The sequence below is a fragment of the Balaenoptera ricei genome, chromosome 5, assembly GCF_028023285.1.
Source record: "Balaenoptera ricei isolate mBalRic1 chromosome 5, mBalRic1.hap2, whole genome shotgun sequence".
Lineage (NCBI taxonomy): Eukaryota > Metazoa > Chordata > Mammalia > Artiodactyla > Balaenopteridae > Balaenoptera > Balaenoptera ricei.
The window spans coordinates 48,242,801-48,260,747 of NC_082643.1; the positions used below are offsets into that span (position 1 = coordinate 48,242,801).

The 17,947-nt window shown below is 40.6% G+C and overlaps 1 protein-coding gene across 2 annotated transcripts in view; it reads right to left on the reverse strand.

Annotated features, from left to right (window-relative positions):
- BMP2K (BMP2 inducible kinase) overlaps positions 1–13,645 on the reverse strand; it is a 122,461-nt gene extending 108,816 nt beyond the window's left edge. For both annotated transcript variants that reach the window (XM_059922785.1, XM_059922784.1), the window contains exon 1: positions 13,266–13,645. In XM_059922785.1, coding sequence (XP_059778768.1) covers positions 13,266–13,434 — 169 coding nt within the window. In that variant the 5' untranslated portion in view covers positions 13,435–13,645. The remainder of the gene's footprint in view (positions 1–13,265) is intronic.
- Positions 13,646–17,947: the final 4,302 nt, after the last annotated feature.

A 17,947-nucleotide genomic window follows, 5' to 3' on the forward strand; every position in this document is an offset into this window, starting at 1 on the left:
TTGATATTACAGCACATCATACGCTAAGCTTTAAAGTTCCCATAACCTTGAACTAGGAACAGAAGGAAGTAGGGGATAAGAAGTCAGCTATTTCTCTTCTTTTCACTTTCCTCCCTACTAGGAGTTCCCAGATATTGCTACGCTAGATTCAAATGAAGAAGCTAAAGTAATGTGATTTTATGTTACTTACTTCACAGTTCTCAAACACATTATTTCACTTAGGACTGAATCTTTCTAGACTGAGACAACAAACTAATTTGGGGGAAGTTGCAATTTTGAACCTTTTCATATTAATCCTGACATCTTAAACAACTGCAACACATAGTTTGATGGCCTCAGCAAGGAGCACAGTGGGAAAACTTTAACTCAAAAATGTTTGGGAATACCTCCTTCCACCTCAGACTCCTCAGGTACCCATTAATACTCCAGCTGCTTCCAGAATATTAAAAGTCCCCTGGTCCCTTAAGCCTGCTTGAAGTCCCACTCCAATCAAAGGCCAATGCTTGAATGTGCGCAAGAGCCAATTAAGGAGGGCACATGGTAGAAAAAGTGCTAAATTAAAGTCCTGAGACCTAAATTCTGCCCTCCACAACCAGCACTAACAGTGTAACTTTGGTCCATCCCTTACTCTATTTTTTCATAGTTAAATAAGGGCACCGAAATTGGATAATTGCTACAATTATGGGAGATTTAATGGCGCAGCAGCATTTTAAAAGAAAGACTGTTAGTCCAGCAACACCAACTCCAGTTAATAGACTACTGGGGATCCTCTCTGAAGGAAGGTGAGAAGGTCTTTGCCTTAACTCAGATTCTTGTACACCACCCACCATCCCTATCCCTTTATTTAGTCCTCCAAAAAGCAAAACTCAATAGAATTGACCTCAGAATACACCTAATGGCCCACCATAACCTTTTAAAATACACGTAGCCTTTATTAAGAAAGACAGCCACTATTCTAAAGTGAGAACAAATTTGAACCGTAACTCTGTAAATAGGAGTTTCTCATGCTAGAAATGTATAGGACAACAAAATGGTTACATCCAACTTTGAACATGATGGATTCATATAGCACCTTGCAAGCTCACTTCTAACATTCCTTACAGACAGGATACTATGGGCAAAATGCCATACACAAACACATGTTTGTTCAATCCATGTATCTGCAACATTTCTTAAATTCCCACTTCAGTGAGCTGAAAAACATAAACCTGTAACAGCTAGTTCACTGGGTTTTAAAAATATGTAACTATCAATTTGGATCGAGATCCTTAGAATTGTAAAAATAATATTTTGCTAAAAGACGAACAATTAACAAAGATTTAACAATCTGGTTAACTCTTCTCTAGGATTTGAACTAGGCTAGTTGGTAAACAAACAAAAACCTCTTTAGGTCTATATTACTGCAGTACAACACTAGTTAACTATCTTACAAACTTCTGTCATTGATCACAAAAGAGACTATTAAAAGCCTAAGCACAGGGACTTCCCTGGTGGCACAGTGGTTAAGGATCCACCTGCCAATGCAGGGGACACGGGATCGAGCCCTGGTCCGGGAAGATACCACATGCCATGGAGCAACTAAGCCCATGCGTCACAACTACTGGGCCTGTGCTCTAGAGCCTGCGAGCCACAACTCCTGAGCCCGCATGCCACAACTACTGAAGCCTGCATGCCTAGAGCTCACACTTCGCAACCAGAGAGGCCACCCAATGAGAAGCCCGTGCACCACAATGGAGAGTAGCCCCTGCTCGCTGCAACCAAAGCCTGCGCACAGAAATGAAGACCCAACGCAGCCATAAATTAAATAATTAATTAATTTTTTTTTAAAAAGCCTAAGCACAGTTAAGCACATACTCATCCTACTTCTGGAAAAATAACTCAAGACACACATCCTACTGATCATGACTCAGTGGCATCATTTTTTTTGTACACAAAGAATAGATAGGCCATTAACATTCAGTAGGAGAGACTGTGTTATGCAGGCCAGAGAATGAAGAAGTGGATCATGACCAGTGATGCATAATCCCACTCCCTAGAAAAATAGTCCTGACAACATTCACTAAGTAAAATATTTTACTATATTATGTGTAAGTCATTTTAGTACTAATATCTTAATGATTCCAGAATGAATATTAAAATTTAGACTAACCACTGACCATCTCATTCAAAAGACAATACTTAAGTATGTAAAAAGCTCCAGCCAGCCTGAACAATGGCCCAGCCACAAAAAAATTAAGGAAAATAAGTAAATACAGCAATTAGGCAAGCGAAGGAGTGTGCTGGAAACCTCTCTTCCAGGAAACCAAAGAAGAAATAGAAGAATGTTGAGGGTGATAATGATTAGCTACTAAGAAAACTGCATAAGGACTTGGTTTTTTACCCTCTGATCTGTTACACTAAAGGCTTACAAATTTCCTAATCTAAAAAAAAATTAAAAATTCAATGTTTCTCTACCTAGAAAATGATCACCTCTGATATCACAGACTAGTCAGAGGCGTTTCCCAAAGTAATGATCATATGTTCCTTCACACAGAGCATTAAGGAGATGAGACCCCCTTCTTGCGAATCTCTCATTCTCTTAGATTCTGGCTGTCACGTTAAACCTTGGTACTTATCAGCCACTCAAGAGAAAGCCATAGCCACTTGATCATTTCCAACATTATTACTTTCTTAAGATCAGCTACTCAGAGCACATACTTTAGGCCTCTTCAGCTTGCTCTCTCTGTCCCACAGTAGTGGCTTTCTTAAAGATGCCATGGGTCAAGGGAACTCAGGCTGGAATATTTCTGAGAGTCATACCTAATAAAAAGAGCAATGTAGTACGCACAAAACAAAGATGTACTGTTCCTGTAATCATAACAAAAATAAAACAGGCTAGAAATCCAAAAATAAATCTGGTTGTATTTTTTTCATCCATCTAGATAATACTGTACCTACATTATCATCAAATATATCTACTTATTTTAATTTCTATAAAGGGACACAACGTGAAAAACAGGGCCAATCTGCTCCTAAATATCAACTGAACAGCAGGATATGTCAACTCTGGTTGCTATCCAATTGTTTTACAGTAAATTTTTACTGGCCTTCTGACTGCTGTTCAGTTCAAAAACTCAATCTCTTACAAATGTACTGAATACCTATCATGAGTACAGCACTGCAAGAGATATAAGATGAACATAAGCCAAACCTTAAAGGAGCTTTTAATCTTGCAGCAGAGGAAACTTTTTATTAGACATTTTCTTGGAATAGAACAAAGCTGTGTAAAATAAGTGCAATATGAGCAAGAGTTGCTACACAGGGCATCAAAGGAAGGCATAATTACACTCATTTGGTTGCAAACAGGGTTTCATGGAAAAATAAAGATTGCAAATAACTAACTGTATTTTAAATGTATTCTGCAAGATCCAATTTCAACAGAATTGGGGAGGCAGGTGTCTGCATTCTAAGCAAATGTAACAGCACAAGCTGAAAAACAGGAATGAGAAAGCATCAGAGAAGTGCCGAAGATATCAAGTACATATGCAATAGTGATATACACCTAGGGTTGGAGTGAGAGATTAAGGCTGGAGAGGGGCTTGGAGCCACATTACAGAGGACCTTGAATCCCAGAGTAATGAGTCTGCACTTCACTTGGTTAGGCAAATCAGAGGGTGACATAATCAGAAGTCCACTTCAGAGAGAATAAATTTGAAGGAATACAAGTGTTGATTTGGTGAGTAAAGAGCATAAAATGGGAGGGATAGTCCACATAAGAACGTACTTCTTTAAGAAGTATTAGGGACCCAAACTAGAGCTGACAGCACTGGAAACAAAAAGTAACGTTCCTCACACATATCATGGTTAAATTTTCTATCCGAAAACTCACTCAGATAAAGTATAACCATACCCTTCCTCATATATTCTTTACAAATAAAAACTTGAAAAACAAGAAAGTTTCTTTACTTCCAGATACCCTCTAAAATACATATATTATAAATGAATCACTTGGAGAACACAAATTACTAAAATGACAAAAGCAGCAACTAAGGCCGTACATCCTTTGAAATTAAATAGTACTCTGAAATGCCATACAATTTTATTTGAGCACCCATCCCCTACCTTAAGGCTACCACATAAGACAACTTCTTAGAAAAGACTTTTTTCCAATGATTAAGAAATAACTTTATACCGTGGAATAAAAAATAAATTGCTACCCTATACTGAAGTTTGCCAAAAAACTCAAATGCAGGGGCTTCCCTGGTGGCGCAGTGGTTAAGAATCTGCCTGCCAATGCAGGGGACACGGGTTCGAGCCCTGGTCTGGGAAGATCCCACATGCCACGGAGCAATTAGGCCCGTGCGCCACAACTACTGAGCCTGCGCGTCTGGAGCCTGTGCTCCGCAACAAGAGAGGCCGCGATAGTGAGAGGCCCGCGCACCGCGATGAAGAGCGGCCCCCGCTTGCCGCAACTAGAGAAAGCCCTCGCACAGAAACGAAGACCCAACACAGCCATAAATAAATAAATAAATAGCGTCCCCTTTAAAAAAAAATAAATAAATAAACCTCAAATGCATGATAATCAAACACAATCCTTTCATTACAGTCTCAATCCTAAAATTGTTCATCATTATCCCTCCTTTCTCATGCTCCTCTCTTATCACCAGGAGAAGTAAAATTCAGTTATATAGACAGAATCAGAGAATGCTAAAATGGAGAAAGATGTTACAGGTTCATCTTTACCCACTTCATTTTTTTTCCTTGAGGAAACTGAGGTCAAAATGTCACAATGTGTGGACAATGTGTTTTGCACAGGGATGTTCTTTACTTTCTATTTATAATGTCAAAAACTGGAAAAAAGTTCAACAGAAAATTGTATTGGAATGGTAGACTATGGTATATTGATGATTCTGAAAAATTCTGATTTTGAAGAACTTTAATTGTATGTAAATGTTCACAATATTAAAAAAAAGAAAAGATCCCACATGCAGCAGAGCAACTAAGCCCGTGCACCACAACTACTGAGCCCACGCACCCTCAACTACTGAAGCCCGCACACCTAGAGCTCGGCAATGAGAGAAGCCAGAAGCCACCACAATGAGAAGCCTGTGCACCACAATGAAGAGTAGCCCCCGCTCGCTGCAACTAGAGAAAGCCCACGCACAGCAACGAAGACCCAATGCAGCCAAAAAACATTAAAAAATAATTTAAAAAATTTTTTTAATTAAAAAATAAAGTAAATGCAAAAAAGTTAAAAAAAAAAGTTACAATGTGAGTTAGTGGCATTAACTGGGATTAGCAGCTGGCCCGACTCCAAGTTCTGCCTTTTTTTTTTTTTTTAATAGTTGCCTCCAAGAAGGCATCATTTCAAATTTTAATATAATGTTAAAATAGGAAAACTAGTAGCGACAATTGTTTCACATTTTAAAATAATATCCATTGCAAAGTGCCTCTCCAAAGGTTACGTCCCAAACTATGCCCTTAATGTTACTGGAATTCTAAGACAAACCCAAAATTCCAAAAACAAAGTCCCTCTGTGGAAAGGCCCGACAACCACTTTCCTACAGAGAGTTTTGAAACTTAGCAGAAATGTGCTGACTGATCTCATTTGTAAAGATGATACATACAGAGACAGAGAATCTCCAAATTAACTAAGTGCCCAACTATTTAAAACGGCTCAGTCATTAACCACTCAATGTCCCAACTGAGTCCCCTAAAAACAGTGGCTTGTGGGTACATAAATGGTTCACCAGATGGATGCAGGATAAAAAATCAGGGAATGAGCAGTCTCAAGCCTTTGCTGATGAAACCTTATGCAGCACTGAAATTGCCATTCAGACTCTTAATGTCAGAATTCCAGATCAAGGTTTTAATCATTTTGATAGCCACCAAACGTGTTCTAATAAATGTGTATGTTCTACTTTAAGCTTTGACCAAAAAAAAAAAAAAAAAAAAACACGGAGAGAAGGGGTGAAAGAGAACCCCAGATAATACACAAGATTAGTAAAGAACACTAAAGAAGATCAGGAATCAATGTAAGAACAGACATCAATTCTACCTTCTAGTATGTTCCTTAGTACTAACAACATCAATTTTCTATTTATCCCTCCTGCACACTCCATAATGGAAAAATACTAACAAGTATTAATTTATTTCCATTATTTTTAAAATAACCAAAGACAACCTTTCCAATTTGCTCAGCCCTAAGCACACAAAGTTGACTACAGCTAAAAGCAAAGAAATTTGACATACCAGTGCAATTTAGCCCCTTTATTGGACATAAATGTATAGTTTCCACTACATACTTTTGAAGTGTTGAAAATTGGGAATTGTTTTAGTGTCAGTATCTTGTCCTTGAATAAAACTGCCACCTCTAGAGAAAACATATCAGCAGACAATCAAATTTACATCTTAGCCGCTATCCCTACAATGATAACATAAACAACCCAAAAGAGAAGCATCTGTTAATAAGATTCTATGTAATATCCTTTACTGCAAATTACTTAAATATTATTGTGAAAGCATATGCTGCTATCAAGGTCAAAATTCTATACAGCTGATTGTAACATAAAAATCATATGTGACTGAATGCCATATAATAATTATCTAATCAAAATGATTCAGATTTTTTACAAACATAAACGTGAAACTTAATTCAGGATAAATGTAATACCTAATCTAAAAGCAAGTACTACAATGCCAGAATCAGATTTCACTGAAAGCTTGTAACTAAATCTGAACCTAAAACTAAGCCATATTGATTGAGAGATCCGGCATGCACTGTTAGGTACTGTCACAAATTATCTTGTCAATATCACACATTACCTACTGATCTTCATAACAGGTATTAACTACGTGTTACAGAAAAGGAAACAATGTTTCCTGATAGTTTAATTCAACAACAACAAAAAAATCCTGGACAGGAAGTAAGGATACAGAGATAAATAAATAAGACCCTGTCCTCAAAAAGCTCTCCATCCAAAAAAGGCTGTCAAAATCAACTGCAGAATATAAAACAGTTTCACAATTGCATGTAAAAATACTTTCCTTCTTTTAACTCAGCCACCTTTGCTAAATAAAGAAAAATATAATGTCAATAGAGAAAGATGACTTAAGGGGGCATCCACATTATTCTTTCTTTGCTGTTTCAAGAAAGCTAATTTAAACAACACTTTGCCTTAAACAAACTTTGTCTTGAAACTTTGTCTTCACCAAAGTAGAAAATTCAGGGTCCCCAGACATAAGTAGAAGACCTTTGAGGGGACAAGAACTAAAGAGCCCTCCACTGGTACTTCTTAATTCGCAAATTAGGTCTTAAATTCTATTAAAGAATTCTGGTTTAAAAAAAAAAAAAAAGTCAAAAATCATTTCCTTTGAAAAGTATTTGAATGTCCATGATACAGTGAGGCAATTTTTATGACACAAAAAGCAATTAATACAGAGTCCTTTCAGCCTCAAGAATTTTACTATCTGCTAGGGGCCTTGAGACAGGAACAATAATTAACCTCCCTAGTGTTTCCAAGTGCTTACATAATTGCATCTCAAGACAAAAGATTAAATGTGATAAGGGGGAAAAAAGCAAACAGCTACAAATGTCCACAGGAAGAAGGGAGTGATCACAGCCAGCAGTTAGGAAGCTAGGATTAGACAGCCACAAGCAGAGTGAAAGGCAAACAGAGGATTCAATCACAGGGCAAGGAGGAGAGGCGCACACTGTGGCTGGAGCAAAAAGCATTACTAGGAAATAACCACAGCTAAGACTCAGAAGGTAGGTGAATGACTGAGCATGGACAATCATGAATGCCTGGCCAAAAACACGTGACCAAGTAAGATGACTTCTCAGCAACACAACTGTTCCCTCCCTCCCCTTCACTCCTGAGTTTCAAGGCATCGGAGTCTCCTGGTATTCCTTTGCCTCTCTGGCAGCTCCTTTTTAGTCTTTTCAGTCTTTGCCTACTCTAAATCACCGGTTCTCAAGGCACTGTTCCTGGAGCAGCAGTATCTGCATTGATGAGCAAGTTGATAGAAATGCAAATTACGGGCTCCGCCCAGACATACAAAATCAAACTTTGGAGGTCAGGCTCTACAATCTGTGTTTTGCCAAGCCCTCCAAATAAATGATTCTGGTAAACTCTAATGTCTGAGACCAATGTTCCACAGGTGTCCTTCATGAGAGCCTTCCCCTTCTCATTCTACACCCTCTGCCTACACCAATCCTCTCCCGGGCTTAAAATAACAGCCAAATGCTCACCAATCAGAAGTACGTGTCTAAGTCCAAACACCTTTGCTGAGTACTGGACAATATATTCAACTTCTCACTTGACATGCATTTCCCCTCTCAGGTATCTCAACTAAACATGTCTGGAATTACTGGATATCCTCCCAAACCCCCCCATCCCCAAACCTGTTCCTTCTCTACTCTTCCCCATCTCAATAAATAGCACCTCCTTCATCCAAGAAGTACATAAGCAAGTCATTCTTCACACTTCCTACAACACCCACCTCCATCCAATCCACAACCAGGTCTTCCCATTCAAGCATTAGTAACATCAGGCTCCATCCCCACTGCCATCATCTTAACTAATCATCTAATTTGTATACCTCTTAAACAGTCTCTATAGAGCAAACACCATGATCTTACGGAAATACAAATCGGAGCGTGTCACGGCCCTAATTTAAATCCTTCAGTAGCTTCCCATTGCATTTTCAGACAAAATCTAAAATCCCCAACATGGCATACAAAGACCTGGATCCCGGTCCTCTCCAAAACCACCTTGGATCCTTCTTCCATGTGATTCATTCATGATAGTCCATAGCTCTGGACATATTTCAGTTCCTGAAACTCTTCCCCACATAGGAGTTTCTCTCTTCATGACATACTCCATACCACGCCACCTTCATACCTCTGCCTTTACTTAACTCTCCTCATACTTCAGATTTCTGCTAAAATATCAAAAAGAAAAAAAAAAGCCTTCCTTCATCCTCCAATACAAATTGAATCAGTTATTCTCTCATAAAACCCTATGCTTTCTTCTCACGGCAATTATCAAAATTGTTAACTACATTAACCTGATTAATTCTGTTTAACATTTATCTTCTCCACTAGACTGTAAGTTCCATAATGCCAGAGAAATACCTGTTTTGTTCTCTGCTGTATAAATAGCACCTAATACAGAGCCTGGCATTTAAAAAAAAAGGCATTTAATAAATAGGGAATAGTAACAGTTGTTGATATCTTTACTAAATCCTCCCCTCTGCTTTGTTATCTCTCAAGAACTTTTACTTACATGTTACTGGGTAGCCACAGATAATTCCTGCAAATGAGATACCATGCTTAAAGATTCTTACTGATTTATCCTGCAAGATCACATGTACCTTACTACCCTCCTGTAAAATTAACAATAAGAATTGACACCTAGCCTAAATTCACCCTACTCTAAGCAGTTAACTCTGAGAGCTACTGAGCTACTTTTACAGAACTCTGTAGTAAATTCCTGGCCTCCAATTACTGACAGTGCCAATAACCCCCATGCCCATGTCAGAAAGTCCTATGCATCCAATCGTATTCAAAATACCACTCCTATCCAGTCCCATAACCTCATGATTAGACTATGTCAACAAATTTTGGATGGTGTCCTGCTCTCCACGCTCCCCATAAGTCCGCTTTTTACCAAAGACACTTAAGGGAAAAAGTCTACTTGACAACCCACTCTTCGCATTATCAATCAATATTAAATGCTTCTGACTAGCACTGAAGGTCTACAGAGGCATACGATCCAAAAGCAGTCCTACGTTTTAGTAAAAACTTGGACGGTTACATTGAATTATATGTGCTTGACAATTTGACACTGTTTCAAGCTAAAATTCACATATAGCTCTGCCTCATTTCTATAGCCCGAAGTTGAAATTCCACTCCTGAAACTAAATTGTTTTCGAGGAAAACCATAAAAATGGCCCACTGTGATATCAGTCCTCTCAACTTTGAGCAAGAACTAAAAAGATGCAAGTTGTCAGCATTTTCAAACATCTATATACTTAACTAGAAAGAGATTATGATACAAAGTGTATAATATTTCAGAAAGGAAACTACACCAATAGTTTAGTTATAACATAGAACATAAGTATACCCCTGAGAATGTGGGGTTTTTAAATATATATAATATATAAAACATGTATGTGCACGTAAATATATACATACATACACATACCTATACATACATACATATAGTTGATCCTCATTATTTGGAGAGTTCGTATTTGTAAACTTGCTTACTTGCTAAAATTTATTTGTATCCCCGAAATCAATAAAATATCCCATAATCAATACAATGGCACTTTCATAGTTATTTGCAGACATGCGCATAGTGGTGAAAATTTTGAGTAAGCCAGCTGGAATCAACGAGGTATTGCTCTGCCTTGTTTCAGCTCTCACTGCTATAAACAAGGGCCCTTTTCAAGGTCTATGTAGTGTCATGTTTTTCTCATTTTTGTGTTTTTTATTGGTGAGTTTGTTGTTTAAAAGAGCCCCCAAGCGTAGTGCCCAAGTGTTGTCCATCTAGCGTTTCTTAGTGCAAGAAGGCTATGATGTCCCTTACAGAGAAAATCTGTGTATTCACTAAGCTTCATTTAGGCTTGAGTTACAGTACTGTTGACCATTAGTTCAATGTTAAGGAGTCAACAATATATACTAAACAAGGTGTCTTTAAACAGAAACACACATAAAACAAGGTTATATAGTGACTGGTTGACAAAAATGCTGTAAACACAGGCTTGCGGTACCCTGACACTATTTCCCCTAGGAACACTGATTCAGTATTTGCTAAATCACTGGTCACAGCGACTTTATAGAACGTGACTAACGTGGATAATGAAAATCAAGTATGTATTTGAAGAGGGGGGCGGCAGCACTCACACCAGGCTTACTGAAGACTCAAAGACACTGCAGAGGTCATTCTGAGCAAGCTGCCTATATTTGCAGTAGCATGGCAAAAACACCTCAGGACAAAGCATCTACAGGGTCTTGCCTCTATTTAAACAACACTGACACAAAGCAAAAATGTAAAATCTACTAAGTTTGTTTTTTGACCTGTCTTTGCTTCTACCCTTTTCCCGCTCAATGGTACACCTCTCCCCAATTCAGGTACTCTAAACTCTACAGTAACGCCTTTTCACAAGCACTTGCCCTAATCTTACAATTGGGCAAATGTATCTGTAAATTATTGAAGGATCATTCTTGAATGTAAACCACGTTTGTGCTTAAACATCTTATCTAAATTGTAGCATTACTTATTCAGAAAGAAGAGATGATATTAAGCATATGAAATAACAATATGTTGTCAGGATCAAAAAGTAAACCGAATACAGATGATTTCCGTGGTGCGCGTGCTGAAAATAGAAGAAATACACAAGGAACAAAGCCTAGGCCTCAGCCTTCCCTCTGGGGAAGGCCAAAAGCCTAGTTCCAGGAGCTGGGGTGTCGCGTTGGGGAAGTGCCATCTTCCAAAAGAGTTTGTTCAACGCTTGCTTCCTCCTAGCACTTGATTACGGATTTTTCCAAGAGAAATGACAAATTTATGGCAAAAGTAAGTGGAACACTCTAATAGTGACATTAGTGACGGAAACATCTTTTTAAATTTTGTGTGTGTGTGTGCTTGAGCACTCCCCTTTTGAAATTCATTTGTATTTGCATTTTCCAAAATTACTTCTTTTTTATTGAAAATGGTTTGCTCAGGGTAATGACAAGACATGCGTGGAGCAGCGGTAGAAGCTACCAAAGTCTAACTTGATGAAATGTCAATGATTTCTTATTAAGTAAAAGACCCATCTGGGATTTAGTGAAATGAAGTGAGTAGTGTTATTCAAGCCACCCTTTAGTTACTACAACAATTCAAAAACAGAAGTACAGCATGTGAGTTAACAGCCATGTCTTCTTAAAACCTATAGCTTAATCTACAACTCAAACACTTGAAGTTAACGTATAATAAAGAACTAGGAACTTTTACAGCATGGTAAATCTGTCTATCAACACCAATTACCATACATTCATTATTTGACAAGCTAAAGATCCTCCTCCCACCTAAGGTTCAGCTAGGCTCATTATTAGGGGCAATGGCTTGCAAAACAATGACATCCATCCTGAATAATTCAAGATTTCTTTCTCTTTAGAATATTTTATAGACAAAAATCTTCAGGTTTTTCTTTTGTACTAATTTGCTATTGTTTATGGCATTTCAAAAAACACAAGTGGAATCTCAGTCTACTTGTCTCCAAACCACATCAACAACTGACCCTCAGAGAACCAAAACTACTGTCTTTGGTTTCTTCTCTCTTAATCTTGAAACTTAAAAGGGCAAATTATCAACAAATAACTTCTTGAGAAATTGTAAAGTATTTTTGTAATATTCTGCAGTTAAAAACTCAAGTCAGTGAAGCATGCAATAAAACAAGAGTATTTCTTACAAGCCAATTATACAAGAAATACAAAACTAAAAGTGTAGGATCTTTTTTTTTTAATGGAGCAAACTTTTTTGTAAGCAGACTCTCAACTGTTGACATAGTCTGATAAAGATAATGAAGAATCGAACACAAAACTTCTCAAGTGAAAGTTAACCTGCTTTCATATCGTCTTTTAAAGTCTTATCAAAGAAGACATACCGAAAGGGTATGACTAGCACCCTGCCTGATAGAGAAGATTCTAAAAAACAAAGATAAGTGGACTTCAAGTTTACCTGCTCCCCCAAAGCAACCTACTAACTGAATTTGGGGCAAAGTATCACCTCCATCACGCGCACGCACAGAAATAAATTGTTTTTCAACTGATGACTGAGCAGGAGCAAACCCAGGCTGAACAGCCGGGGCTGCAGAGTCCTGTGCCCTGCGTCGCGAGTGGTGAGGCCAACGCTTGACACCCCCCTGAGCCACAGCGGGGACAGAAAAGCCCCAATCCTGCTCGGTCTGACCCTCTAATGAGTCACTGGTCCAATCACGACACCGCAGCACTCGCTAAGACGTTTCCTATTTATTTCTTTGCGTCAAGAAGGACTGAAAATGACAAACTCGTACTGAAATAACTGTGCACGGGTCAGAGCTGCCGGCGGCGAGAAAAGCCGACTTAAAAGCGAGAGCCCGAGCTACTCTAAGAGCCCCCGCTGGCCAGGCAGAGGAGGCAGAAGGGGTTAGAGTGAGCCGGGAGCGCGAGAAGACAAGCGGGCGAGGACCTGGAGAAGCTACCGCCACACCCCAGCCCTCCCTCACCTGCCGGCCCGAGCCTCCCCAGGCGCCCGTACCTTCGGCCAGTGACTCCTCCAGGGTGACCTGGTAGCGGCCGACCGCGAACACCCGGACCCCCACGGACGAGCTACCAGAGCCGGCCCCGGCCCCGCCGGCCCCGCCACCCGCCGCTCCACCGCCGCCGCCGCCGCCCTCCGACTTGGGCATTCGAGAGAACTTCTTCATGGTCCCGCCGGCGCGCTGGAGGGCGCGGGGCGCGCGCAAGGGCGAGCGAGAGGGTGAGTGCCCGGTCCGGCACGCGGCCGGGCGTCCGCGAGGGGTCGCCGCCCCTCGCTCGTCCGAGCGTCCGAGCGCGCTACGGCCCGCCGAGCCTCACATTCCGCGCGCGCCGAGCGCACTGCCCCGGCCCCGCCGCCCGCTCCGCGGCTCCGCTGCAGCTGCCGGGCTCCCGCAGAGGGCGGCGAGGAGGGCGGGGACAGGGCGGGGCGCGAGGGGGCGGGCCCGAGTGCGAGGGCGACGCGGCCGCCTCCGCCAGTGCCCCGGGAGCCCTCGCCGCCGCACCAGGCGCCCGGACCGCGAGTCCCGGAGGAGGGCGCAATAGAGGGAGATGGCGAAGGGGGCGGGGCGGCCGGCCCCTCCGCGGAGTGGGCTGGTCCGCTCAGGCCGCACACCCTCTGGACAGCATCCCGCGGCACCGCTGCCGCCCCAGCCGAACCCGCGCCGCCCGCCACTCGAGGCCGTTGGCGGCGCGGCGCCCCTGCCGACCGCTCACTGAGGCCAGGCGCCCCGCGCAGGCGCGTGGCCTGCGCCGCCGGAAGTGACGGTTCCGGCTCTTGTCACGTGGAGGGGGGATGGGGGAGGCGGTGAGGGGGGTGTTGGGGACGAGAGCGAGGTCCGGAATCCCGGGTCTGGGGTCCTGGCCGGGAGGGTTCAGGCTTGGCTCCTGGGGTCCTGGCTTCGAGCAGGGAGGTGGCCCGGGGACCGGTTTTCGCGCTGGCTGTGCGCGGTGTCTGTCATCTCGGCCAGGAGTTGGTATGTCACTCTGGGGGCTTAAAAATGCCAACAACTTTACGCCCGCTAACGGACTTCTCGCTGCATTTCTAAGCTGGTTTTCCAGAGCTTCTCCCCTGAGAATCTTCTTCCGCCCTCCCACCCCGAGCGTGGGAGGTGGGAGCAGCGCGGAACTGGAGCGGATTCCAGGAACCCAACTTCTAAAGCCGTGGTGTCGCACTCTAACAGACGCTTGTGCTAGGGAGCGTTTTGCGGTTTATAAATGATTTAGGAGTACTTTCAGAATCTCGTGTGTGCTGTGCAATAGCCCTGTGAAGTATTCAGAGCAGTTATTAAGTCCGTTTAGAGACTTTTCATCACCTTTGGCCAAGAGAGATTAACGGACTCGCCCAAGGTCACATGGCTGGCTTGTGATAGAACTGTAACTACAAGGGCCATCCTTTGATACTTAGTTGCATACTTTGGGCCATCCGGAAAAAGTAGGTTAGGGTCAGATGGTTGAAAAACGGCAGATTTAGGACTGTTTGGAAGCAAAACCAGCCATCGGTTCCCCCTTCCTCCTTTAACAAAGAGATTTGCGCATTTAAAAAAAAAAGCCGTTTGCATCCATTTCATAAACTGCAGGAATCTCAACGCCTGCGGGGTGAGGCAGGCAAAGTGAACGTGGTGTTAAGACGTTCGGGGTGGTAGGGAATGGGAAATCATTGAGCATGTGTAAAGAAAGCAGCCGATTCTCAAATCCAGCCTGCTTTTCCCCCCCTATGAATACAGGCCCATTGTGGCCAAAGGTTCCATTTCTTAAGAGAAGCCAAAAATCTGGATTTTTTTCTAATATGGCACTTTCCAAATTTTTTAAATGTAGGCCAAATAAATTGTGCCTGCGGGACTCCAGTCTGAACCTTCTATGAAAGTAGATGATGTGGTTCTATCCCCACCCCTGTTTCTTTATCCAGCTTTTTAATGAGATACGGGCAGAAACGTTAGAAAATGTGCTTAGGCAAAAGACTTTGGGCTTAAAATCTTCCATTTTTTTCTTCCCCTCTGCTATTTCGAGAGAAGCTATTTCTGACAACATTAAAACAGTGCTCTGGATTTGGGCATCTTTGCTGCATAACCCGCTAAGCTAAAATTCTTCGTCCAGTGACCTGACCTTTAAAAGTCCAGCTCAATGGAAGTCAGATATGTCAGATCATTGATGTGGTGTGACAATTGGGAATTTCCATTCAGAAATAAGCGGACCATTCTCCTTACTGTGGGGATTCACTGTGGAGTCTCATTCCTACAATATTTGAATTATATTTTTTCAAGCCAAATAACTGAGAAATATAGTCATTTCATACAATCTAAACTGCAATCAGCCTAATATACAAAGTTGAGGCCTAATACATATTCATCTGATGACAACACAAGAGTAAATGAAGTCTCCTGTGATCAGTTTGGGAGCCAATTTACCACAATTGCTGTGGTTTAAAAAAAAAAAAAAAACTTTTGTGTACCCAAATAACCTGACTTGTGATATGGAAGTTGATAATTAATTTAAGGCATAGATCCTCTCTCAAAAATTATGGGTAACACTAAGCAATGTGTTCTTTAATTTTTCATCAAGCACATAATAAAAATTTGAATATTGTTTGATCTTCTCAGAATGTTAACTCCACAATATTCTATGACAAACATGTTACTAATAAGAATGCAAAAACATTGTATTACTAATAAGAAGAATGCCAAGCATTTACAAACACTATCAAAAGATGTTGATATTAACTGTCAGATTGTATCCTCCTAGCAACTTTGTGAGTCAAAATTAACTGTCCATAAACCGATTTGTAGGCAGAAAATGAGATACTAATAAGTGGAAAAACTATATTGAGAATTCTAGTCTTTTAGTTTTGCATTCATTTCACTTTGGTTTCCTGTTGGAAAATAAAATAGAAGAAAAAGTATGGATAATGTACATTCTGATCATCTTAAACACTGTCATTGAGGTGACTTACAGTAAGAACACAGATATAGAATAATAGAGAGAAAAAGTTAAAATTACATTTCAGGGGGTTTTTTTCAATATAAACGTCAATCTTTCTAATGTTTACAGCTGTACTGTGATTAAAATAGTTGGAAACTAGCCACATAATAAAGACTTTTATTTAAAGCAGATTGTTTCAGTTTACAAGGTTTCATGTTACAATATACTGATAAAGTCAGCAGATCATTGTAGCCAAGTAAATGATTCAGAGATCCTCAAACAGGAAGGAATTTGACAATGGTGAGGAGGAGGGAGGATTATTGTTATATTTTTGTCTTCTACTGGAAAGCTATAAACCTTCTTGTTACTTTGACCCTCATCTATTTTGCACTAAGGTGGCTCTCAAAGACATATGTGAAATAAGAATGACTGACATGGATCAAAGTATGCTCATCCCAAAAGGCTTATTCCAGTGCCATAATTACCTTTATAAATCATCTCTTCCAATGCCTGATTGATCACTTTTCCTCAGGAGTCAATGTTTCCCTTTGATGATGTGTCCTCAATCATTATTAGCCTCATTATGTTTTACTAGGAGGAAAAATTATCCTCCCTGCCTAACAGAATTACATTATACCTAGTTAAATGTCCATATCTTTGCTTTCCAAAAAAGTAGAAGTCCTGAAGTCCATTAAAAGAATATATATATATATCCATTTAAAAAGTGTTTTTTAAAAATATCATTGATATTTAAATCCTCTGTTAAAACTACTCAACATCATTACTATGCCTGTAAAAAATGTATATACATCAAAGAAAAATCAATCTGATAGTATAGTTTAAAATACCAAGATGCTCAAAAATACTCTTAATAAGAGAAATGACTCATTTGACATAAAATACTTTTCTGTGATGATAGAATTTTTCCTGTAACTTGACCATGCTTTTAAAAAAGACTGCAAGAATGGCCATCATTAAAAAATCTACAAACAATAAATGCTGGAGAGGGTGTGGAGAAAAGGGAACCCTCTTGCACTGTTGGTGGGAATGTAAATTAATACAACCACTATGGAGAACAGTATGGAGGTTCCTTAAAAATCTAAAGATAGAACTACCATATGACCCAGCAATCCCACTACTGGGCATATACCCTGAGAAAACCATAATTCAAAATAGTCATGTACCACAATGTTCATTGCAGCACATTTACAATAGCCAGGACATGGAAGCAACCTAAGTGTCCATCAACAGATGAATGGAGAAAGAAGACGTGGCACATATATACAATGGAATATTACTCAGCCATAAAAAGAAATGAAATTGAGTTATTTGTAGTGAGGTGGATGGACCTAGAGACTGTCATACAGAGTGAAGTAAGTCAGAAAGAGTAAAACAAATACCTTATGCTAACACATATATATGGAATCTTAAAAAAAAAAAAAAATGTTCTGATGAACCTAGGGGCAGGGCAGGAATAAAGACGCAGACGTAGAAAATGGACTTGAGGACACGGGGAGGGGGAAGGGTAAGCTGGGACAAAGTGAGAGGGTAGCATTGACACATATACACTACCAAATGTAGAATAGATAGCTAGTGGGAAGCAGCTGCATCGCACAGGGAGATCAGCTCGGTGCTTTGTGACTACCTAGAGGGGTGGGATAGGGAGGGTGGGAGGGAGATGCAAGAGGGAGGGGATATGGGGATATATGTATATGTAGAGCTGATTCACTTTGTTATGCAACAGAAACTAACACAACATTGTAA